The sequence below is a fragment of the Triturus cristatus genome, chromosome 2_1 (genome assembly GCF_964204655.1).
Source record: "Triturus cristatus chromosome 2_1, aTriCri1.1, whole genome shotgun sequence".
NCBI lineage: Eukaryota > Metazoa > Chordata > Amphibia > Caudata > Salamandridae > Triturus > Triturus cristatus.
In genome coordinates this window covers 248,264,141-248,291,351 of record NC_140581.1, presented here as the reverse complement: position 1 = coordinate 248,291,351, position 27,211 = coordinate 248,264,141, and the positions used below count along the sequence as shown (strand labels likewise).

The following is a 27,211-nucleotide window of genomic DNA, read 5'->3' as shown; positions in this document are numbered from 1 at the left end:
TACAAAGTGTCTCCAGTACTCTTGAGCGGAATCTGACAAACAGTACCCTACAACCAATATGGGCCACTACCCCTGTGGTAACTGCAGTACATGTGACCTAACACAGAGGAGCAAGAACATCACTTTCACTAAAGGCTCAGTCTGGGAACAAAGGGGCTTCACGAACTGCAACAGCAGGAACGTGATTTATATGATCACCTGTCCATGCAGACAAGAGTACATCGTTATGACATCAGGGCCAATCAAAATACGAATTGGCGAACACAAGAGCAGCATGCGGTGTAAGAAAAGCACCACGAAGATGGCAAGTCACTATCTAACTATGGGACACAACGTGGGTGATTTAAAATGGACTGTGATTGAACAAATCCAGAATGACAGCAGTTTATTGGAAAATGAACAACGTTGGGTGTTCCGTCTGGGCACCCACCTAACTGATCTAAACGACGATATTCCCTGGGCCCAACTTACCTAGACTGCAAATAACCTAGTACCTCATAGGGCAAAACCTTGAATATACGTTTATTCTGGCCTGACTCAAAGAAAAGAATGTTTTACTAATACCACAGTGACCCCAAAACAGCCATCACCCTATTAATAAAATCAACACGGCGACCAACTATCACCGTCTTGGATTTGTGCAAACATCGCTTTGGGGATGCCTGTTGCAATTTAATGTCTAGATTAGCTGTCTTTAGTGATAGGACTATGTTTTGCCACCCGGATATATCTGCTACACCTCGTATGAATATGTCAATTTTCGGCACTCAATAAGCACCACGGCCGCACACGACTGTAAAGTGCTTTGTGCAACAACTATCTGTCTTCTGCCAAATTAACCCACTACTGATACGCCAGCGGTTGACCACTCTAATGCTAGAGCCACTCCTGTTCTCAATACACGCTTTCGCTCCAGTTAGCGGAAGAAACGTAAGCCGAAAATATTCAGCTCCCCTGTTCAGGCTCGATTACCACTTCCGGTAGTGTACGAACCCTTCAGGTTAGCGCTCTAGTGCAAGAGTCGCTTCCATTCGTATCTCACACTAGCGCTCCAGTCTTTGTTATCCCTCAGACACAGGCAATGATTAGCCTTCCGGTTGAACCTCAACACAGGTGTGTCAACTTATGAACTAATAACAATTACCGACACCATAAATACGGCCTCACTCGCACTCTCCTTTCAAACCACGGAGCCGCGGGATAGTGTGAGCCGAGGTGAGGACCTGTCGATCATTGAGTGAGTACGGCATAGCCGAGCAGGAAGTCAGTCTCTCACAGCTTGACTGTGAATCTTTAACAACGCTAATCACATCGAACCCCTTTAAAAACGATGCCATTTTTCCCGCATTTCCTTTGCAAACAGATTACAGTGGCAACATCCTTCCCACCCGTAAACGAGGCTCATGGAGCATTGTCTCCTACCAGTTCTAGTATGTATTCACCATGAACCATTGTTTTTTTATATATTCTTTAAAAATTTGGTCCACAGCAACTCCAAGTCTAAGACATAGAGAGTGTGCTTTCTGTTCTTTGTTTGTATGTTGTGTTCTGTCCCCCCCCCTTTTTTCCTAAACAGGTCAAAGCACTTGGTTTGAAATTTAAAACTAAGGCTATTGGACACCACCACAGCCTCTTTGTAACACTTTATTTCAACAGGCTAAATATGTTTGCGCATTGGGAGGCGCACATGTAAAACTAACTGTGCTCAGGATTACATTTCAGAAATACTGATTGGGCTTACATTCTAATAATACTGACTGGGTACTGTATTTAATGCTATTTTTTTTTCACTTTTTTGTATATAGCACATTATACCTACACCATTTGATAGCAACATAGTGAGCACTGAAAGGATCATCTTTAGTCGTGATGAAGAAGCCTTGACGCTTCAAAACATGTTGACTTGACCAGGAGTATCCGCATATTACACGCAGAACATCTCCGAACCACCATTTTAACAGTACCAGCCTCAATGACCTATTAAATTCCTTAAGTCCATAAGGCCAGGTACTTTTTAATTCACTCACCTCATCCACCCCTGACCCTTCCTCTCACTACCTATACACCTATACACCACACATAGTACTGCAATAACAGTGCTCCAGTGTAGTCGCCAGTCGTAGCACGACCCGTCCCGCAGTGGGGCGGGAAGACCCCTATGATGAAGCATGACACCAAGAGCCCTTTTGGTGTGTGAGGGGTATTTAAGCAAACACTGTGTGTGCCCTACAAAGACTAGGAACACATTCCTTTGAACCTCTTTGAGGTGGATCCTTTTGTTTTGTATAAATCGTTGAGGAGGACGTATCCACCTCCAGTACCTCTTCACTCCCTAATCCTGTTTTTCATAGCCATCACATTGTTGCCAGCACCTGCAAAGATCTAGGAAAAGTTGGTAAATCACTGACTTTCATTCTTTGTTGAAGCAAGCAGTCTGCTTCACAACCCTCAATCTGGCTTCGGGGTCACAGAAACCTTGGACAGCGGCGCCTCTGCCATGGTGGTACTGTTAGACCTGTCTGCAGCGTTTGACGTGGTGGCACACGCCACCTTGTTGAATAGATTCAGCCTTCTTGGCATTCAGGGCACTGTACTGGCCTGGATTCAATCATTCTTGGCAGAACGCTCTCAGCGGGTCAACCTTCACCTGTTTACCTCTTCTCCCAAACCCCTGATTTGTGGGGTGCTTCATCGCTCTACCCTCAGTCCGCTTCTCTTCAACCTTTACTTGGCCCCTTTAACCACCCTTGTTGAAACATGGGGAGTGTAGGTTGTATCCTATGTGGATGACACTCGACTGCTGTTCTCGTTCCAAGTCAGATTCTGACACAGTTAGTCAATCATTTCTTTGTTGCAATATTTTTGCTTACATTTTGCAACTTATCTCTGGAGAATATTGTAGAGCACCACTACACTTTTGCAGAAACCTAAAGATTGTTTTAGTGGTCCAAAAGCACGTTCTATGGTGTCTGGTTCCACAATGTGTTACAGTGTAACAACGTTAATTGGGAATAGTGGTGGACAGACATGTTGTCATTATCTTTGGCTTTAAGGCATATGCACTATCACCAAAAAACAAACAAAAAACACTTGTAGCTATGGGATAATAGTGCACTTAAAGCATTATAATTTATTATATTATGTGTATTTACCCAATAAATATCTGTCATCAAAATCTTTTCTTTTTAACCTTTGTTAAATCCCACTCCCTGGAAATCAGACAACAATATCTGTTAGCGCAGATGTTAAGTGAAAGAGTATTTTTCCAAACCCTGAATACATACTTCTGCGTCAGATGGTGGGAACATAGGCACATGTGCACATTCTATACATTCAATGGCATGCAGAAATGTGGCTATCCTATAAAGTGTGGTTTTGATGATGATGCAATTAATGTGCATTTCTGGGGAAATATATATAGATCTGTCTGAATATTAACATTGCATCTTGAAATAAGTGAAACAAATAAGATGGGGAACTATATGACACACCACCAGCTGCTGTAATCATACCTTGGTAGCTACCAGAGGCTAAGAGATGCAAACTACATAACTCCTGCACATGGGTGCTTATGGACTTACTGCACAAGTTGTGTCTCTTAAGCTGAGGCTGTAAATCAGTTACGAGCTACAGAATAACAACCTTACTTAGCCTGTTGTTTGCATATAACTCTTCCTCAATGTGGTCAACGAGTGTAATACTCAGTCTGAGGATCTTCTCCTGTCTTCTGCATCTTGGCAAACCAGCTAGTATAAGCATTTACTTTACCATCACATACAGAGTAGCCAGTTCGGAAATCACTGATGCATTTTGAGTCACCTTTTATAGTTTGTACACACTTACCAACTGGTTTGAGTTGATGTTAAATTGCATGTGCTAAATGGTACTTTTGCGACTAATCGCTATTTGTGAATGCAGTGAACATAAGAATATCGATTCGCTATTAACAATTTCTTAATATGAACCGCTGCTTAAAGTCGGTAAAACAAAGATTTGTAATTTATTCTTATCGCTAAATTTACATTTGAGAATGCTTTTCTTACTTGCCAAACTGGTGTGTTTCAAACCCGTAACCAGTGTCCAACTGATTATAGAGTCGTAAAAGTGTTGTGCATATGGCCCATAGATATTTAGCAAGCTTGGTAAGGTTCGGTAAGAAACTGGAGAGGGGTCAAAACCCTCAATCAACGAACACAATTCTTGAAAAGGGTGAATCACGAAAGTCACTAAATTAACCTGTGTTTAAACCTCTCTTAGCTGGGGACAAAAGCAACCATGCTGAACTTAATGGCAATGTGTTAAGTATTTATGCAGTACACAAATAGAAAGTGAAAACACTACACAAGAAAAAATCCCAAACCGAAATGAATTAAATTCAATCATTAGTAATAGATATTATTTTTAAAAGTGTTTAGTGAAATCTAGCGCCTTAAAGATCCAAGTGCCAACCATGTGTATATGGTCATGCGAGACTGGGGCAAAGTCAAAAGTAGGGATGGGCATAATTGACGTAATTCTATCCAGCATAATTACTCATATTACTTGAAATTGTATTTGTTCATAATTGTGTGAGAAGAGTTATCCAGCATTACTCAAGCTAACGTAATTGTGAAATGTTGGTAATTTTGCATCCCATGAGTAATGCGTAAGTACTGAAATTACTCCAGTTACTCTGACAAAATTCAAATTTCTCTCAGGCCTAGTCAAAAGTTAAGGCCAACTGAGATGGAATGCAGGTGGGATACATGAGGTCAATTGGGCACCAGTCTCTGCTTACTTTTGAACGTAGAAATCTCTCAGAGAAAAAGTCCAGGAGAAGTTACAGTTTAGTGGGCAAGGCAGCAGGCTGCATCTGGGAAAGCATCATCGTTGTCAGGGAGCGGCTGGATGAGGTCTGGGTGAACTCATTGACAATGGTAGGAAAAAGCTTTGAGTGGTAGGAGCTGTATTTCTAGGCTGAGGAGGTTGTCGGCATCGATGGGGAGCCCGATGCTGTCAAATATAATGAAGATTTTTACATTATGACAACATTTTGAAAGTTGAAAATCTCCAGTGAGAAGAATCTGCAAGACGATGAGGGCTCCACGAGGTTAGACACCATCATTGAGAGGTCCCGCTGAACGTAGCAGGAGCTACTGTAAAGTCGGGCCAACCGGCGATGCACCCTAGGTGGACCAGTTGGCAGGTAGGTCCCAGTCTTCAGTCTTCTGTCTGTTTTTCTGGCACTTTTTGGTGAAATTTCTTTTAGGTCCTAACTTTTAGGTTAAGGCAGGAATAGCACCTCTAACACCACTTCCAAGGGTCCAGGAACTGCGGTTACCACTCAGGGGATTAGGGCTCCATCCAGTAGAGGTCTCTAGAGCTTGTTATGTCTCTGTAACTCACACGGAAGGTCAGCTAACTGGAGTCACTTCCAGCGGCCTTGCATTAAATGGGATGGTTTCGTTTCATTCAAGCAGTAAGACAGGTATTCAAACAGCCAAACTGTCCTCTATGGTACAAGGCAGTCCTTGTGAAGTCTTGCACAGGTCTAGGAGTGTAGTGAAGAGTTATTCTGAGGTTCAAATATTTATATCTGGGGCCAGCCTTTGAAGTGGGGGACATCCTGGGCTACCTCCACATCTGGTTCTAGAAATTTCTTTCATTCCCCTGTCAAGATTCCAACAAGTCTGGGGTGCCAAAAAGTTGGTGTCAGGTCTGTGTGTGCAAGAAGAAAGACCTTTGAAGTGTAAGTGGGGCAGGGCAAAGCTCTGCTCCCAACCATCCTGGCAGGATGGCCCATCCTGTATACCCAGAGTCTCCTTTGTCTCACTGTCTAGCAGAAATACACAAACACCAACAGCAGAGCGATAAACAGTTATGTAACTCAGGACACTGGCAGCAGGCACCAAAAGGTTAGAGCAAGAAAATGCCAACTTTCTAAAAGTGGCATTTTCAGAATTGTGACTTAAAATCCAATTTTAAAATAAAAGACCATTGCCATTAAATAAAGATTTAAAATTATAATTCATTTGAGAATAAACATATCATTCCTACCAGCCCCCAATCAAAAGTGAGCATTTATTAAAGGTAATAGGATAACCCAATGTTAACCAATAGGAGAGATAGAATTTACAGTAGTGAAACACAAAGTTAAGGGATTTTGACTACTAGGACATGTAAAACTTAAAAGTACAATTTTTTAAAAATAATGCACTATGGCCTATGAGTCTTTGACACCTAACTTAGTGGTAACTTCTATTTATTAAAAAGAAAGGTTTAGGCCTGGCAAAAGGTTATTTTAATAGGTCGAAATAACATTTTCAAAATCGCACTATAGCCTGTAATGGCAGGCTTGAGATGTGTGTTAAAGTACTATTTAAGTGGGAGGAACAGTTAGTGCTGCCGGCCCACTAGTAGCATTTTATTTATAATCCTATGGTATATGTAGTAAAATATACTCGGGAATATTAAGTACATTAAATATGCAAATTGGATGTAAGCCAATTATACCATGTTTTAGGGAGAGAGAACTTGCACTTTAGCAATGATTAGCAGTGGTAACGTGCACAGAGTCTTAATGACAGCAAGAACGAACTTCGAAAACAGGAAGGGTGAATGCAAATGTTTGGGGGAATAATGTCAGGTTTAACAGGCGCATTATGGCTCCTGCAGCACCTCACCAGTAGCATTCCTGAAAACCAGGAAAGCCAGTTTAGTGAGCATAATAATCAAAGGCAAATTTGATGAAAAGATACTTACTAATAGGAAGATTGAAAGATTTTAGAGTTAGTTACAATTGAGACAAGAAGTCATACGAACTCAAGGTGCTGATGCACTACTTTGAGAAGATATTTTCCTATGATTCCCTCTCAACATTATTATTGCCACACAAGGTAATGCCAGGAATAGTAAGGGAGGGTAAGGAGCACGTTTATTTAGGTTCCTGTTGTAACAATTAACTTTTCTGTGCTCCTAGGGCCTGTAGAATAAAATCCGCCACAAAATAACCTCTAACACTGAGCAAGACAATTTCGTATCAAGGTGTCCTCCTATAAAGCAGAAACAAGATTAACAGTGTGCCACAAACAGAGAACTATAGACTTACCACTAGTTCTCAAACACATACAGTAGTCCAGCATACAAGAAATCATAGTGCTTTAGGGTAATAGTCTCACGTATATACCCATTCAGTGATCCTCCCTTTTAGGGTTCTCCAGAGCACTTACAACTGTGAAATCTCACACACAAAAAGTAGTGAGATGTCTCTCTCTCTCTCTCTCTCTCTCTCTCTCTCTCTCTCTCTCTCTCTCTCTCTCACCCTCTCTCTCTCTCCCCTCTCTCTCTCCCCCTCTCTCTCTCCCCCTCTCTCTCTCCCCCTCTCTCTCTCCCCCTCTCTCTCTCCCCCTCTCTCTCTCCCCCCTGTCCCAGCCCCCTTCCCCTTTGAGGTTATTGTCAGTGCATTGTGTATTGGCTCCTGCAGTGAGCCCTCCACCATTGGGGTATCAGTGGCCTAATCATCATCTCTGCAGACTCCCTGAACTCCAGGTCTTTGGAAATTGGTTTTAAGACCTGCAGGATCACACCAGAGTCCACATTGGCTTCCACAAAAATACTGCTGAACCGGAATGATGTCAGCAACATCTCTGTTTGGGTTGTGGACAGCCAATCAAACGACTAACCTGAAAAAACCCTCTCCGCCAATCAGAATACTTGAGTTTTTTAATTTGGGTTCCCATTGGACTCCCACTAGACCAACTATCAAGCTATCTCTTTTTTAGCCATAATTCTCAATAATGGCAGAATGGATTTAAACATAATCGCAAAAAACACAACTTCAGAGCAAATATCAATGAAAACATTTTCAGCTAAAAGAAACACACTTGTCACACACTGCAAATATACTCACACATAAGGTAAATTTGGTATATTTTGACAGTTGCGTCTGAGGAACTCTTGTGAGGTGGCAGACAGACCCTGTGGCTAACCCCATGCTATGCATGGCCAAATGCCATGCACAGTGTGAGGTTGGCTGCATGCGGGGAGTTGGACACAGGGCCAGGATGCAAGTCAAGCCCCACGGGCAACCCCACACATGTGTGGCATGGGTTGGCTGCCTCCATGTGACTTTCTGTGGGGAGTTGGACGCAGAGCCTGGCTGCAAAGCAGGACCTGCAGCCAATGCCATAAACAATGAAAGGTTGTGCCTCTGGGTGGGTTGGCCATGGCCAGGCCCTGTGGTCAACCCCCCACTCTACACAGCTGTAGTCTGTGTGCAGCATGGGTTGGCTGCCGGTGAAGGCTTGGCTTTATGTATGGTAACAAAATATTACTCTATGTTAAAAAGAATCCTAGAAATTCACAGAAAAAAAACAAAGGTTAAAGTAATGTTATAGTTAGGTGAAATGTTCAGTAACAACGTACCCTTTTGAACAAAAAAAACACAGATATGCAGCAGTTATAGTTATCTTAACTAACTATAACTCGTTCCCTAAGGTAGCTAATACTCACACCCTCACCATGCAATCATCATTACCCAACATGTTACATCACTCATGACAGCTTCTGTTCGGTTTTTGGTATTGGCCCTGTGAATCTGGGCAAATTGCTTAATCTCCCTGTACCTACCAAAAATGAATATGTCCTTGTGTAATGTAACTGGTACTCACGTAAAGCATATTATACCTGTGGGTTAAATTTGCACTATATAAAAAAACTGCAAGAACAGTTACTTGATGTTTCTAGGGGAAAATAAATGTGGAAAACGTGCTTGGGGACCCTTCTTTTGTCTCATCCCCTGCTTGAAATTTTCCATGCACAAACTAGGCACAAAAGAGCAGTCTTTATTTAGAATTTAGTGGCGATTCGGCAAACAGCACCAAGGCTATTAGCAACACAAGATCCGAACTATAACTACCCAGTGGTGACCACACTCTCACCATCAATCACTCTGAGCTTCACTGAAAAAGAAACTCATATTTAAAATTCATTTTGCAGATGCACTGTGTGACTTTTGTGTAGGAGTTACAAAGGCACTGTACGTTCATCGTGAAGTCAGGATACGCTATGATCACTGCATTTTTGTATTGCAGGGGCTCTTCACATGGTACTCCAGTAGCAACAAGTCACAGCCCCAGTAATTATGAAGTTGAGCGATGACAGAATGTGGTGGGGCAACCGGAAGGAGTGGTCTGCCTGGTATTCTAAGTGCCCTTTCTATGGAAAAGAAGTCCGGCACCTTATCCGCAAGTACCATCATCATCAGCCAGTTCTCGAGAAACAGCTCCACACTGGGTCCCTCGGAATGTTCAGGGAATCCCAGTAGGTGGATGTTGTTGTTATGTTATGTTATCGTGTCTTATAAAGCGCGACGGTTGTCCCAGCGAAGGGGCGTCCCGGCGCTATTACAGGAAAGACTGACAGAGCAAAGGAAGCCGGCAAGGACTAAGATGCAGAGAAAAGATAAGTCTTAATGGTCTTTCTGAATGCTAAATAAGCAAGGCCAGAGATCTGCCCAGGGAGTGAGTTCCAGAGCGTGGCGGCTCTGTAACGAAAAGAGCGGCCACCAGCCCTAGCTCTACGTGTCTGGGGAATCACCACCAGGTGCTGACCCTGTGAGCGGAGAGGTTGTGTCGGTCCGTATGGCAGCAGAAGCTCGGCCAGGATGGGGGGAGTGGCCAGTTTCAAAATCTTAAAAGAGATACATAGGGTTTTGAATTCAATGCGTCTGGCCACAGGTATCCAATGAAGAGGGTGGATGGCGTTTGACACAGAGCAAGATTTGCGCAGACGTAAGAGTGTTCTTGCTGCTGCATTCTGTGCCCTTTGCAACCTTGAGACCTCCACTTTGTTGGACCCTAGATAGAGGAAACAGGCATAATCGAGTCTCGACATAACAGTCGCCTGAATGATGACCTGATGCATAGATGCGTCAAAAAAAACCAGCAAGGGTCTAAGCCCCCGTAGGAGGCCAAAACAGGTCCCTGCCATTTTTTTTGTTTGGACTCGATAGTTTAAAGAAGAGTCCAACCAAACCCCTAAGTATTTTACTGCCTGTTTTGGGAGAAGGGGGTGTACCTAAGCTGGCTGGCCACCAGAGTTCACTCCATCGACCATGGTCCTTACCTACTAACAGTACCTCTGACTTGGTGAAATTCAGTTGTAGGCAGTTGCTGTTCAACCACTCGGCCACTGCCGCAAGGTCGCCCTGAAACTTAAGGGCGTCCTGCTCGGTGGTATTAGAGAGTGCCACCACCAACTGAGTATCGTCAGCGTAGGAGACCATGGTCAGACCCCTGCTGCTGGCTACTGCCGCTAAAGGTTGAACATAGATATTAATTAACAGGGGACTGAGGGAGGAGCCCTGTGGCACTCCTTGTTTCACTGGATGTTTGCCAGACGCAAACAGGGGGCAGTTACCATGAAAGACCTCTCATGGAGAAATTAGGCAAGCCACTCCAGAGCCTGAAGTCTCTTCTCCATGTTGCACCTAGAGTGCCCCTCTGCATGGTCTGCTCTGGTGGTGTAGACTAGCAATCTCCTCCTCCGTGGTCTTCTGCTGCACCCATAGCTCCTGCACCATGGGTCTCATTGTAGTCAGGGCGGACTCTGTTTCATCCACCTGGTCAACCAGCTTGCGGTGGTTGGCCCTAAGCAAATTCACATCCAATGAAACAGTGTCAATCTGGGCCTCAAGAAAGGTTTTAGTGTCTAGAATGACCTGCAATGCTTTGACAAACTGGGCGGAGTGGGTTTCGGAGAGTAGCTTCAAGGTGGTTCATAGTGTGCAGAGTCCAGTCCCTGGGAGTAGAGGGCACCGTCAACTCATGTTACCTTAGGGCAGAGGTTAGGTGGCCTTAGGTTTCACCATTATTATGACCTTACAGTATGGCCCCATGGGTAGTGCAGTGAGGGTGGTAATATCAGCTAGCCACAAGGAGTGCCTGAGACACATGATCGCAGGCCTGTGGGCTGAGAGCAGGTAATGGAGCACCTTATGAATTCGTCAGTATGCATTTCCGAAATGTCACCGGGTGTGGTCAAGGTCAGTAGTTTTCCCCTTCATGCCAGGACTCTTGAATACCTTGACAACCAAGAGCCACAAACCAAGTGTTGGTGAGTAGGTCAAGTTAACGAAGATGATGTAAGCTCTTGTGCTGTTATTTGGCTACGTAATCCAGGGCGCTATATATTTGAAAAGTTACAATGAGTTGTGAGCCCTATCAGTCAGGGGTAAGTAATCTGCAGGTTAAAGTCCGGCACTGTTGCTCCAGTTGACAAAAATCAAGGAATCCATGCAAGTAAATGGGGGCAATTTGTGGCTAGTAGCAGAGCTATTCCGCAGGCATTGTCTATTCGGAGTGTCCATAGCAAGCAATTTGTCTTCCACTGCCATGTTCACAGTGTCCCACAATGGAGGCTCTTGGGGGATCCCTAGTTATGGGGTACTCATAGTCATGTCACCCCCACTTGAGCCCAGGTTAGATGGGTGCACATCAGGGCAGACTCGGAACCCCAGGAGGATCGGGCGTCAGTGTGCTGGGTAGGAGGCCCAGAGGTAACAGGCACCAGTGGCATCAACTCACCCTGAAGTCCTCAGTAATGCATATCAGCAATGCATGCAGCATCTGCTTCTTCACATTGGCTTGCCAATCATCACATTATCAGGTGTGCGGGCACCGCAGAGCTGCTCCAATCAATCAGTATCGCTCTGAATGTCCCGCTGCTGTCAGGGGGCCCGCAAAGAAGTCTGCCGGCGCACAACCCAGTACGCCCTAACCTCCACCATTGGACATCTGCTGGGCCCAATGCAGGTGTGCAAGTCCCCGTGAGGCCCTGGCTCCATCAAACTGCCATCACCTCATCCAATGGGCCAGTAAGCAGTACTCCAGGTGGGCACATGGATAGCGGTGATGAAGGCGACCTGACCCCTTCCTCCTGTAGTGGTGGCTGCTCGGCCCGGCCCCCTTGTGTCTATGGGGCCACATTCAGGAAGGGCCCATCCTAGGCCTTACAGCCGATCTCCACTGTGGGCCTCCCAGTTGACCAGGTTATGACGGCACTTGCTCGCATGCTGCATAATCGGCAGCCCTCAATAGTGGGAACAAGCACAGTGGTCTTAATCTGAAAAAAGCAGCTGGATTTAGAGGATAATTGAAGGATGTTATTTGGGCTGGCCACAGAGCTCAATAGGGTGCATCCGGCGCTGCCGCCATCTTGGCCATGCCCCAAAAACATTGGTACATAGCACACGTTAATACTCATTTATTTACTTTAAGTCCATTTATTATTATTAGAAAAAGATCAGTCTTGCAAGATCGTAAAACAAATTTTGAGTGAGAATTTGAACTTTCCTTTATTACAGCACTTATGCCTTATAGTCCCCATTAGAAGGGGGCGGGGAGAATGTGGACTCTCATATGAGCTATTTTAACAGTATAGTAATAGTGGACTGTTGGGTGTAAGGAGAAACTGGGATTTCACTGACACCAATCTACAGACTAACAACTATGTAGAGTAAACCATGGAGAGAGACTGGCCTCTCTAGTGACACCTTGTATGAAGGCAACCAGTATATAGAGTAGGGTGACTGCCTCTCTACTCACACCTTTCCCCAGGCTCAGCAGTATGCATAGTAGGGTGGGGAAGGTACACACCACACATGTAAGAATTTAGGGGCTAATAGGATGGCGGGTGGATGGCCATTCGCCCGCCATTGAAACACGGAAAGCAGTTGGTCCGATTAGCATCGCGGTCGTGACCGCCACGGTGTGGTTTTCCACCTGCCAGATTTCCGCCAGTAGCAGTCCGCCTGCTTGCCTGGCGGGCAGAGCTGGACCGCTACAATTGTTGCGGATCAGGGCCAAGCACCGCCGGCACGATTATGTTGCCAGCGGTAGCTAGCCTTTCCACTGTGGTGGAACCGCCATGGAAAGGCATGCAGAGACATGTTCTGGGGGTCCATTGCGGGCCCCCAATGTGTTGGGGGGTGAGGGTGCACTGGGGGGTACCATACCTACATGTCCCTGTACCAGGTGGCAGGCACTGTGCAGTGCCTGCCACGCAGTGCAGGGATATGCAGTATCTGCTCTTTTTGACATCGCGGCGGTGCTGCTGGCAGCAGCGATCGCCGCAATGTTGATCGCCAGAATCTGACCACCGCGGTCAGATTTTGACTGCAGAGCATCCTAATTGGACCAGCGGTTAAGCCACGGTCCTTGCGGGCGGTCTTTTTCCATTACCAAGGTGGTCGGGAGATTTTCCGACCGCCTCCAAATGGGCCCCTTAGTGTTCTATAGTAAGTATAACAAGTACTGGCCTTTCCACTGAGACCTCTCCCCAGGAAAGTAACCACATATATTAGGTTGTGGAAATGGATTTGACTGTCCAGTCACAGCTCTCCCAGAATGAAAGACACATTCTCCTCTACTCTGAAAACCTATCTCCAGAACAACATGAATGTATCGTACGGTTTTGGAACGGAGTGGCCTCTCTGCTGACACCTCTCCCTAGAGCAGCAGGGATACGCAATGGTGTTTGGGAAGGACACATCTTAGCAGGGTGAGAGATGTCTGTAGTTGCGTTTGAGTACAGTTTATCTCTATGCTCATACCTCTTCCCATGCTGACAGGTATGCATAGTAGACTGTGGAGAGGAAGTGCCCTGTTTGCTGACATTTTTTTCTTACATGATAAGTATTCCTAGTACAGGGTGAATAGAGAGACTGGTCCGTCTACTGTGACCTGTGTCTTTTTATGATAGGTGGGCAAACGAGGCTGTAAAACAAAACTTACCTCTCTGGTCACAGCTCTCCCCAGGATGACAGATGCATATGTTAGGTGTGGGAATGAAATTACCTCTATGCTTAGAAGTCTGGGGCATATTTACAACGAGGCGATAAAAAATTATCGCCGCTTTAGCGGCTGTTTTCGGCCGAAAAGCGGCGATAATTTTATCGCTATATTAGCAAGGCCACGCTAACGCGTGAAACCTTGCTTTAGCGTGGGGATGTCTAACGCCCAGCTTTGCATCTCTAATGAGATGCAAAGTGGGCGTTCCTGACCTGACATGATAGGAGAAATATCGCTAAGCGACATTTCTCCTATCATCAAGCCCCACGCTATGCAGCATAGCGTCAGGAAAAGTAGCGATAACACCTGTTATCGCTACTTTCCTAACACCTGCTTCAGGACTGACTTAGCCATGATATCCTATGGAAGGTGGATATCATGGCTAAGTTTGTGAGTCCCTATCAGCAAGCTAACGTGAGATTATCGCTGGGTTTCCAGCGATAATCTCACGTTAGCCAGTTAGCGCTAGGATTTTTATCGCTGATGAGATAAGCGTTGCTAATAGCACGCTATCTCAGCGATAAAAATCGGCGCTAGCCGGCGATAATTATCCAAGCGCTAAGTGCGCTCAGCGATAATTATCGCCGGTCGTTGTTGATATGCCCCTCTGTTTTGCATAACTCTACCCAGAATGATATATGTGCAAAGTAGGCTGTGGGTAGTAGGGAATAGATATGGATTATCCTCTCTGCTCATAACTAGGTCTTGCTTGATTGGTGTGGTTAGTTAAATGTGGGGACACACTTACCTCTTCCTCAGGTTTCTCCTCATGGGGACAATGAGGCATAGTAGGGTGTGCACCGGCGCATACCTCTCCACTGAAACTTCTCTCCAGAGTCATGAGCATATTTAGTAACATGTGCAAAAGAACTGCCCTCTCCACTATCACATCTTCACCAGCTGATAGCAGTGCATTGCAAAATATGGGGATGTACTTGCCTCTTTGACAACTCTCTTGTGTATGAGGTCTGTATACTACAATGAGAACAAGGACTGATCTCTCTAGTGAAACCTCACTGTTGCATGAGAAGTCACCATACCTGCGTATTGAAATAATTGCCTTTCCTATTAACAATTCTCTGTAGCATAAAGGATATACATAGTACGTATATATACAATAGCACTTCTGCATTGCCTGAAGATGGAACTGCCAGTTTTAGTCAACATTTCAATATTGTAGGACTATTCAAATCTACAACAACATTTAAGCAAACAAATCAGTAGTAACTTTAAACTTGTTTAAGGTAACAACATTACAAATCTACAACAACTATGTTAACAAAGTATATCGACAATTATGAAACAACCAACTTTACTACTTTATGATGTTTTCATCACATTACGATGAGCAGCCTGGTGTAGCTACACCACCTCAGCCACTTCCGCCTGGCAAAAAGTCTTTGGTAAGGCAGTTTTTTGTTTTGAGGCCTGCTAGCAAAAACATCTCAGCAAAGTTTTTCATGCATACTGTTTTTTTAAAAAGGGTTCACAAAGGCTTGCTCTGGCAGAGTTAGCTTGTGCTGCTGAGCTAAAGAGCCTTTCATGTGCTTTCACATCCTTTCAACCTGGATACACTGTGCCTGCTCACGTACTCACTGCTGAACGCAACAATAATCTTGCTTGTTTTAGCAAACCTAATTTTTTTCTGCTAAGCAGATAATTATTTCCTCAGAGACAAGTAGAGCTACACAGCACAAGCTTGTGTAAGATCAAAAATGTCCCTCGATGCAAAACAAATATTATCACTTCTCTAATGAATCATTGTTTCCTCTCTTCACACAAAGTGAACATAACTTCTTTTTCTCCTCCTTATATTTTCTCACATGGTAGTTTTCTTGTTCACAACTTCTGTTTTCTATTTTACTCCTACAAAAAGAGAAAATTGCGCAAAAAAGTAAAATGTATAGTCATTAAATGACAGTCATTCTTCACTATATTCTGTAAAGTTTTCTACATCTTTCATCCAACATCACATAGTTATATCTAGTGTATCACTAACTTGTTATTCCTTTCTTGAGAAATATTCCACATCCGCGCCCAGGGCATTTTGTTTTTCACAAATAAATGTTAACATGCCATCAATTTGGATTTTATAAAAGTTTATATAGTAACACATGCCTCTTTAGACAGCTTTGCTAACACTGAGCATGGTGTTTCACTCTAGAAATAGCAATATCACAGCACAAACATCTCGTAGGGCTAAAGTATATGCACACTGAGATTCATAAAATACTAGAGCTTGAATTAACACAATCCACATTCTTTGTTTCATAATTTGATAAACACTGCATCCTTTATTTACAAGTACATTTAGTTGTAACACTTAATTTTTCTAAGTCTAAAATAAGTTCCCTTCGGGATTCCTTAAAAGCATACAGTAATATTCAAACACCACATTCAATCAAACCAATCAATCCCCAACAGAGTGTGACAGTAGCCAAAGACCCAATATGAATATGTTTATTAGATGTATCTATACATTCAATTTAAAAACAATTTATAAACAGTTTATTAAAATTATTTCAAAAAATCACATTAAGTATGAAATCATCAATTCAACAAAGATTTCATCTTGCTAAACACAATATAAAACACCACATGTGGAGAAATGATGGTGCAAATCACTTAATACGACTACTAAACCCACTGTTATAAATGGTTCAGCAATTGATAAAATTATTACATTCATAAGAACCCTTATGGTTCAGTAATTTAAAGGCCAAGAGGTGACGCGTTTCGGTGGTATAAGCAGGTCCAACTACCTTCTTCAGGATTATTTAAGAACTGTCTCCCAGCACTTTAGGCAAAGTCTGGGAGTATGGATTTAATAATGTTCCTTCTTTCTTCCAATATCTTTAAACTAGGATAGAACAAGGAGATAGGCAAAATGGTCACAACCCTCCAGAAATGTGATCTTAAATATATGCCACAGTGTGTAGTGGGACTCCACTTGGATTAGTAGATCCTGGAGATTGTATAGTCCACAGAATGAAACAAGATTGTGGCAACTGTTCACCAATCTGTAATATCCTTTGTTAGATTCTCACATATCCCTCATTGTCTCTCCACGGTCTATATGCTTTAGAGAGTAGGGTTTCCAATACTGTTTCAATTTTCACCACTAATCCTATTTGTGGAATCGAAGTCCCAGGACTTAAAAATCTCCGTGCATCCTCCGATTTCAATCAGTCGATTTTTATATTCTGTTTAGCAAGATGAAATCTTTGTCGAATTGATGATTTCATACTTAATATGATTTTTTGAAATAATTTTAATAAATTGTTTATAAATAGTTTTTAAATTGAATGTATAGATATATCTAATAAAAATGTTCATATTGGGATTTGACTACTGCTACACTCTATTGGTAATTGATTGCTTGGATTGAATGTGGTGTTTGAATGTTACTGCATGCTTTTAAGGAATCCCAAAGGGAACTTATTTTAGACTTAGTGTCATTTTGGTGTCCTGTCCCTTTGGTGAGGAGGACCCCTCTCTTTTTCTGGAGACACTTAATTTTTCATCACAGTCTGCAAGACTTGCTCACATATCTCTTCATTGTAATGTGTACCTCTCAAAAGCTATATTAACACATCTACACCTCCCAAACATCTTTTCACTCTGCAAACATGGTGTAGAATAATTTTACCAACATTATTACACTTACTGACACTTCACAACAAAGTTTATAAAATATATTATTAAATACCTGAACTTGAAGTTTTTCTTTATTACAGATGAAGACACTAATCTCTTTCAGCTCGACATAAATTCACTTCTGATGAGCACAACTCAAACAGTCTTCTTTCAGCTCCAAAGCACCATGGATAAACTGAGCTATCTCTGGTTCTCCACCCAAACTCATCACAACATTTATCCAACTATGTAATAAGAATGGTAGCTATCGGTTGAGCCTTGTCCCTTTTTATTTTACTTCTCCCCATACGATCTCGTGAGACTCTAGCAGGATGGTGAAACCCCTCGTGGCAGGCCCACTAATTTTCTATGCAGGTATCATGAGCGGATCGCATGATATATATATGTTTGTGTGTTTATGTGTGTATTCATATGTATATATATATATATTTACTGAAAACAAACAAAGGTTACAGGGACGTACAAAGCAATTGAAATTCAGCAGTTATAGTTACCTCCCAATGCACTGCTTATGACCTCACATATTACATCACTCATGGCATGGTCAGTGACATCATCGATGACATCATTTATGACATCTCAAATGAAATCACTGATGACATCATCCACAGACCCACTCACACAACCTCTCACATGCCATACAACCTCTCATACACCAACTCACAAACCCACACAACCACTCACATACCCATTCACAGACCCATACAACTACTGACACACACACACTCACTCACTCCTACAGCCACTCACACAGCCACACACAGACAAATTATTTTATTTGTATTTCCTAACTGTAACCTGTAACGTTGGAGAGTGGGTGTGTGGGTGGCTGTGTTGGTAGGTGAGTGGATGTGTTATTCTCTAAGTGGTTGAGTCAGTGGGTGCATGAGTAGTTGTGTGAGTTAGGTTCTGAATGGGTCTGTGAGTGGGTCAGTAAGTGTCTGAGTGGGTCTGGGAGTGAGTGTGTGAGTCTCTGAGTGGATCCGTGAGTAAGGGTGTGAGTGTCTTAGTTGATTTGAGAGTGGGTGTGTGAGTTTCTGTATTGGTAGGTGAGTGGATGTGTGATTCTCTAAGTGGTTGAGTGAGTGTGTGCATGAGTGTCTGAGTGGAGCTGTGACTATCTGTATGAGTTAAGTTCAGAATGGGTCTGTGAGTGTATCAGTAAGTGTCTGAGGGCGTCTGGGAGTGAGTTTGTGAGTCTCTGAGTGGATCTGTGAGTAGGTGTGTGAGTGTCTCAGTAGATTTGTGAGTGGGTGTTTGAGTGTCTGAGTGGGACTATGAGTGGGTGTGTGAGACTCTGAGTAGATCTGTGAGTGGGTGCATTAGTGTGTGAGTAGGCATGTGAGTCTCTGAGTAGGTTTGTAAGTATATGTGTGTTTCTCTCATTGAGTCTTTTAGTGAGTGAATCAGTGCTAGAATGAATGTGTGAATGGGTGCATGAGTGTCTGAGTGTGTCTTTCAGTGGGTCCATGAGTCTCTGAGTTGGTCTGTGAGTGGGTGTGTGAGTGTGCCTGCGAGTGGGTGCTTGACTGTATGAGTGGGTCTTTCAATGGGACCCTGGTTAAAAAAACAGGGGGGCACACTGGAGCAGGTCCTCGTGCCAGCTCCCCCTGTGATGGTCCTCTTGTTCAGCTTGCCTGCAGTCCGCTACCCTCTTATGCCTTCGGTTTTGTGTCTACTCTGCTTATTTTCTGCAGATTTTTCTGCCTTTTCTCTGTTTGCTCCTGCACTCAATGTTGCTTCTTTCTGCTCACTCTGCACATTATTTTGCCTCTTTCTCCTCGATCCTGACATTTATTCTGCCTCTTGCTGCTTGTTTCTGATCTCTATTTCGTCTCTTGCTGCTTGTTTCTCACTTCGATTTTGCCTGTTTCTGCTGACCTTTTTACTGCCGCTTTCTACTTGTTTCTTACTTTTATTCTGCTTCTTGCTCTTCATTTCAGACCTCTATTATGACTCTTTATACTTGTTTCTGACCTTTAGTCTGCCTCTTTCTTACTCATTTCTGAACTTTGATTTGCCTCTTTCTGCTTGTTGCTGACCTTTATTCTCAGTCTTTCTGCTAATTTCTTACCTTTATTCTTCCTTCTTCTGCTTGTTTCTGACCTTTATTCTGCCTCTTGCTGCTTGTTTCTGACCTCAATTTTGCTTCTTTCTGCTCATTTCTGAACCTCTATTCTGCCTCTTTCTGCTTATTTCTCACCTTTGTATGGCCTCTTTCTGCTTATTGCTGACCTTAATTCCGCCTCTTTCTGATCGTTTCTGACCTTTGTTCTGCCTCTTTCTACTTGTTTCTCACCTTTATCTTGCGTCTTTCTGCTCACTGTTGATCTTAATTCTGCCTCTTTCTGTTTGTTTCTCACCTTTATTTTGCTCTTTTCTGCTTGTTTCTGACCTTTATTCTACTGCTTTCTGCTAATTTCTGACCTGTATTCTGCCTATTTCTGAACTTTATTTTGCAGCTTTCTGCCTGCCTTGGGTTCGTGGGGTGAGCCTCAAGGCCTCTGCGGACCCAGCCACCTCCCAGCCTCCTGCAGGAGCCAGCACTGCTGCTGCATGGAGGGAGCTGCCAAAAAGGCAGCATCCTCCATGCAGAAGCAACAGTTTCTGCTATTACCAGCCCGCATGTCTGCGGGCAGGGAAAGAAATGAATCCTCCACTTCCAGTGGGCAGGGTTCTTTGGGCGGAGTACTTTGACAGCACCCGCCCACTGGAACCATAGTGTTTGCTTTTGCTTGCCGGGAGCTGTCACACCTCCCGGCAAGCTAAAGCTTGGTGGGCACCCTGGGACAATGCAGGAGCTGGCCCTAAGGGGCGGCAGTCCCCAGGGCCATTATTGGCTCCAGGAGGAGGGTTGTGCGGCCCTGTCTTTTGAATTTCAAGGGTCTGCCCCAGAGAAGTGGTGGTCCCCAGAGCCTAGAATGACCCAGTGGCCCATTTTCCATTGTTTTTAAAGTATTTGGCCCCGGGGAGGTGATGGTCCCCAGGGGGTCCGCAGGTCCTTCCATTAACTGTTATTTATCTTCAGGGAATTGGTGGTCCCCAGGTCTTGTGGGAGCCCCCCATTTCTATTGGTTTGCTTGCAGGGAGGTTGTGCCCCCCGGGGCTTATAGACTATCAGTAAGGGGGCACCATGCGCCTCCTCCTATATTATAAATATAGCCCCAAAGGAGGTGGTGGGCTCCAGGGCCCAATGAGCCTCAGGAGGGGGGCTCCATGTATCCCATTCTTCTTTTAAGCAATGCCCCTGGGAACTTGCCCACCCGGGGGCTTTTTAACAAACAAGCGTGGCCTTTTTTTCTTTTTTACCGGGGTCATAGATCAGCTGCAATTTTCGGCGAAAATAAAAATGAAAGCTTATTTGCCCTGGTGACCAGAGCAAGGGGTCAGGGTATTACTACCCTGCTCCTCTTTTGTTTTTGTTTTTTAACCTATTATCAGGGACTCGGCTGAAGCCAAGCCCCAAGATGGCTACCAACACTTCCTGGTCGAAGTGTTGGCAGCCATTTAGATCTCAGCACAAGATCGTGGGGGTTTGCTGAGCCTTCTCTGCCCTAGATATCTCAATTTAGTTTTTCTTTAATAGCTCCAAAACTACTGAACGGGTTTACACCAATTTACAAAAAGGTCACTTTCTGGGCCCACAGCTACCTTTCTGCCAAATTGTGTGTACTTCTGTTCAGCAGTTCAGGCTTTTGTCATGTCTAAAATGCCTAAGGGAATTAACATGGGAAACACACTTTTTTCTACCCTCCCTTTTTCTCGCCCCTGTCTTGACGGATCAGCCCGAAACTTCCCATGAGTAACAAGAATTGCCAGCACACTTTTTTAGGAAAATTTTGTGGAGATTCGTCAAATGGCACTAAAGTATGGGCAAGTCAAAAAATGCTTGCCCTATGGAAACTAGGTCCTAACTATAACTACCCACTGGCAACCCCCAGTAGGTAATATGGATGTATATATCTAACTAATATTCTCTACATGTACTGTACATATTTTTTCTACATATATACTGTCTTGTTTGGTCATTGATTAAATATTTTCTTTCGCTCCCTTCCCATTTTCAAAAGAGATATATTATTTTATCTTTGATCTAGATGAAAATTCTGATGTTTTTTTAAAATTTTTTCGATGAGTGGAGTAAAGATAAATGAATTGCATAGTATTACTTTTAGGTTTATGATCATGATAAATTTGTACAAAACAGTAAGGCAGCCACCATTTTAACGTTTGACAAAAGTCATGAGCAATCAATACGTTACATTGTTTATGCAATTATCACTGAATAAACTTTATTAATTAAAGGATACCGCTGGGTTTCTTCAAGGCAGACTACAAATGGCATGAACAATGTTGCAGGTCGCATTACTTACCACAATAGCATTAGCCCTACCAAAGAGGCAAAAAATGAATATTCTGTTCTAGTGTTATTTACTGTTTGAGTATTGATTGCTATTTACTGGAGTTGTACTCTTAGACAATGTTACATATTGGTTTTATTTATGTTATGGCATGTGATTTGCATTGCCATTGTGTAGTATTGGTTCGGGTGCACTTTCTATCAAAAAGGCATTTTTTTACCCCCATGGAGCAAAATTGGTAATCGCTTAACATTGTCATGTAGGGCCTGGAAAACTAATTGTCGTAAAAATGTGTGGAGATGAATAAAAAGTTAAGGAGGCAAAAAAGAGATATGTTTTCCCATTTTTACTCCCATTATAAATTTGCTTATACCTGAAGCAAAAATTGCTGAATGGATTTGTGCAAAACTCGGCATGATCTTATAACTTCAATCGCAGAGTGTGCTTTACGTGCATTGCGTAAAGTTGCTAGGTAGGCTTAGATGGGTTTATGTGTTTGTAAATATTTGCTATTTAAAATCACAATTTAGAAAATTGTGAATCCTGTCAAACACATTTGACTATTTTGTCAAATGTGATTGGCTGATTAAGGGGACTTATTTTTTCCACCATCAGGAAATTTGCAATTTGCACACAAGAAAACACACTATTTTTGGGCTGTGGGAAAAAAATGTAAAAGCAGGGATGAGTACCATGGGAGGTGCCTGGCTTCAGGCTCCCAGTGACTTGGGAAATGGCCCATAAAAGAAATAACATCTAGCAGTCATTCTTTTGTGAGTAGTGAAAAAGGCATCCGTATGTACTGAAAATCACAAATTCATTAAAATTGCTAATTGTCATTAAAAAAATAAATAAATACATGAGAAAATATAAGGAAATCATTTTCTCATTAAACACATTTAGAAAAAACCTTGTTGCGGCATGCATAGCCAGGGTTCACTATACTGTTGGCAGCCACGAGTTAGAACCCCAAAGTAGGTTGGTCACAGGGACAACAACCAATCCCGGCTCCTCACAGCCTAATGCCATGCAAGCATGGTTGTGTGCTCACTGCAGGTTGGACCAAAGGCCAGACCATATTCCCAACCATCGCAGTACATTGCCAAAGGCCATGTGCAGCAGTAGTAGGCCACTCATGGCAGGTTGGGCTCTGGGCCTGGGCCACTGCCAGCACATGCTCGCAACTCATGCCAGGTTGATTCTGTGAGCCGCCCATAGGCTAGACTCTGCGGTCATCCTTGATGCACAGGACCAAAGGGCGTGTTAAGTGAGGGTTGATCGCTCACAGCAAGTGGGGTGCAAGGACTTGCCTCAGGTTGAGCCCTATTTTGGAACCCCGCAGCACACATCCAATGGCTTTGCGGAATACGAAATGGCAGCTTACGCTTGGTTGGTTGTATGGCCTTGCACATCAGAGGTTGACAACAATATAAATTGTAAAAAATCCTTAGAAAGTAACTGAAAAACATTTTTTTCCAATGAGAAAGGAAGCGTGATGCCCAAATCTGTTCATTTAACTCACTTGCCCTCAAATTGGGCTTAGCAGACGAAAACGTACTTTTAGGAAAGAGCCAACAGTATGCTAAAATAACAATAAATATATTTTTGTTTGGTTTGCAGGTCTTAAGAAACAAATTGCTTACTGTGTTAAAAGAGGGAGAGGGGTAGTCAAGAAAACCTTTTGTGATGCCCAAACACAACCAGCAGCACGACAAAAAAAGTGCAATGAACGGGATTGTCCACCCAGGTAACAATTGTATAGTCTTCTGCATGCATTTATTGTTGCATTTACCACTTTACAAGAAGCAGTACTAATTAGAACAACTTTGGATTTTAAAGCAATATCAGCACATGAAGTATACATTTCTGCTTCTTCTTCATTCATTATTTGTTTCATTTGCATGATCTAATTGTATTTCTTATAAATGTGTTCTGCTGTGCAGTATGGCAAGTGCTTTACTTGTATGACATTGCTTTTCACCTAGGTATGGACGCTGCAATCAATAATGACAAAAATAATAAATAGTGCATCGAAAAATGTTCGTGGCACCATAGATCTTGATGTGAACTCAATAAAATAAAAGCTAAAAAATACTAAGGAGAAGTAAGTCCCAGACATAAACCAATTAAATATATATATATATTTAATCTAAAAACATATATAAAAAGGTAAAATTTACATAAACAATGTAAGTTGATTAAAATTGAATTACATACTTGCAGGTTGGAATATGTTAGTCCAAAAATATTAAATGGCTTATAAGTATTTTAAATAAACAGAAAACATCAGGGTAAGGTTAAATACATCAGGGTAAGATAAAAGATAAAATACATTGAAAATTATTTGCATACATTTAAAGATCGGTGGATTACATTAAATTAATGAACATTAAATAACTTACATATTTTTACAGTCACAGCATAGTTCATGTATATTTATATATAAATAACAGAAGAGAAAATTATTGCAATTGCATTTAGGAAAGAATAATTAAGATTCTGGAAATTTTGGTGTAAAAATTAAGTTAGGAATGCGGTTGATGTAGAGCACTTAATTAATTGGTTAAATACCTAGAAAAACGACCTGGATATTATGCTAATACATAAACTATATGAAAGTTGTAAGAAATTAGGTTACTGATTGAGGGAAAAGCTGGATTTCCAGGCCAAGGATTTCATCGTTGTCAATGGGGAGCCTGTCACTATCGAGTCCAGTGAATATTTTTCCCTTCAGATTTACACAAATTTTGGGAAATTGAAAACCTCCAATGGTACGAAGCTAAAAGCCATAGTCGAGAGAGATCTGCAAGGCCAACTACTGCTGCTCCGAGGTCCAGCTGGACAGGATTTGTTGATATTCCATAGAAGAATGTAGCAGGAGCTACCACGAAGTCAGGCTGACGGGTCTTGCTTCTTGGGCAGATATAGTGATAATATAGTGAAAGGTAAGGTAGCGGATCTCATGCAGTGGTAGGGAAGCATGGAAATTGTTGTAATTTAAAACCGTTTACATCACAGTTATAAACTGTAGCACCTTTTATTTAAATAATGGGATTTAAATAACCTTGAAACGACGTCAAGCTACAGGAGTCTCTGAAGCATACTGCCTTTATTGAAATATAGAGGAATACGACCAACAGGCATCACGAGTTGGCAGAAACTAGAAGGCAGAAAAAGTCAAACCTATTTTTCTTTCAATGTTTCTCATTATGACATAAATACAATATTAACCTATAATTTTTCATCAATTCCGCAACCTTGCAAAAGAAGGCCTTATTTGTCCTCAGTGAAATCTCTCCATTGTAATCCCAATGAAAACAAACTAAATGAAAGGTGTAAGAAATTGGGATGTTGGTTGATGGGGGTGTAAACCCTTCTCAAGCAACAGCCACAATCGTTGTTGAGGTGATCCACAAAAGTCACTTGATTAATCTGCACTTAACCTTATTGTAGCTTGCCACAAAAGCAGTCAGGCTTAACTTAGAAGCCATGTGTGAAGTATTTATGCAGTACACAACCAAATATAAAATGAAAATACAACAAAAGAAAAATCCCACACTAATTTAGAAAAATAATAAATAAAATTACACAAAAATTAATTAAATCCGATCAGTAAAACCAGAGTTTTGATTTTTTTAAAGTTTTTAGTGAGATCTAGCACCTGAAAGCTCAAAGCACAAACTGTGGCTATCTGGACATGCAAGACAGAGGCGAAGTCAAAAGTTAAGGCTACCCACGATGGAGTGTGGTTCAGATGCATGAGGTGGATTGGGTCCGGTCTCAGTTTACGTCCAGGAGAAGGTAGAGTTCAGTGGGGCAAGGCACCATGCTGTGTCAGAGGCGACATAATTGGGAAGCCGTTGGCAGAGGTCTTGGTGAAGCCATTGACAATGGCATGAAAAAGTTCTGAGAGGGAAAAGTGGGATTTCCAGGTCAAGGAGATCATGGTCATCGATAGGGAGCCTTTTGCCATTTAGTCTAGTGAAGATTTTTACACAACTTTTTGGAAGTTGAAAATCTCCAATGGAACAAAGCTGAAAGCCATAGTCGAGAGCGCTTGGTGAGGCCAAATGCTGCTGCTCAGAGGTCCATCTGAACAGGATTTGCTGCAACTACAGAGAAGAAGATAGTGGGAGCTAACACAAAGTTAGGCTGACCGGTGATGCACCTTGGGTGATCGGCTTGCAGGAAGGTCTCAGTCTTCTGTCAGTTCTTCTGGTGCTTTTTGGTGAAAATGTCTCTAAGTCCCAATTGTCCGGGTTATACAGCAGCAACATCTCTAAGACAGCTTCCAAAGGTCTGGTACCTGGGGGCACCACTTGGGAGGTCAGGATTTACTCCAGCCGAGGCCAGGTGTGTATTTTAAGGTCTCTGGAGATGGTTACATGCCTGTAGCTCACACAGGAGGCCATCCATCTAGCCTTTAGTCACTCTGGTAGCCTCAGGTTCAAAGAGAAGGAGATAGTGTTCTCTCCTTCAAGCAGTAAGACAGGCCTGAAGCAGCAGCATAGTCTTCTTTGGAGCAAGGCAGGTCTCAAGTGTCAGGTAGTCCTCTTGTAACAAACAGCAGGGGAGCCCTCTGGATAACAAGCCAGGCGTCAAGCAGCAGGGCAGCACTCTCAAGTATAAGGCAGTCAGTCTGAAGTCTTTTTCCAGGAGTGTGCTGTAGAGGCGGTGCAGGAGGTCATATATTTATGCCTGATGCCAGACTTTGAAGGAAGTGAAGCGGTGAGTGACACCCTGGCTACCCCCACACCTAGCTCTGGAACGTATTTCCCATCCCCTGCCCAGACTCTAGACAGTTCGGGGATACAAAAGGCTGGTGCAAGGTTCCTTTTGTGTATGTGCTGGAGGCAGTCCCTTGAAAGTAAGGTGGGACAGGGAACAGCTCTGCCTCACCCATTCCGGCAGGATGGCTCATCCTGTAAAACACCTTATCCCCCTTTGTCTCACAGTCTGGGAGAAATACACAAAGGCCAACGGCCAAGTTATTCACAGTCATGTGACCCAAGACACAGACAGAAGGCACCAATTGGTTAGGAAAAGAAAAGGCCAACTCTCTAAAAGTGGCATTTTCAGAATTGTGACTTCAAATGCAACTTTCTTTTTTGTTTTGCAGATTTATATAGCGCGAACTCGACCCGAAGGTATTGGAGCACTTTACATTGAGCACCGGTTACATTACACAAGGACACATTCATTTAAAACAAAATAATTTTGGTAGGCACGGGGAGATTAAGTGATTTGCCCAGAATCACAGGATGTTGACGCGACCCGAGCCTCGAACCTTGGTTTCCCAGCTCCAAAGTCGGCAGCTTCAGCCGTCAGACCACGTCCTCTCCCCAAACTTTACCTGTAAAGAGG

The 27,211-nt window shown here is 43.0% G+C and overlaps 1 protein-coding gene across 1 annotated transcript in view; it reads left to right on the top strand.

The window, feature by feature from the left end:
- ADAMTS12 (ADAM metallopeptidase with thrombospondin type 1 motif 12) overlaps positions 1–27,211 on the top strand; it is a 4,274,824-nt gene that overhangs the window by 3,187,684 nt on the left and 1,059,929 nt on the right. The window contains exon 17 of the mRNA XM_085630806.1: positions 23,468–23,594. Coding sequence (XP_085486932.1) covers positions 23,468–23,594 — 127 coding nt within the window. The remainder of the gene's footprint in view (positions 1–23,467; positions 23,595–27,211) is intronic.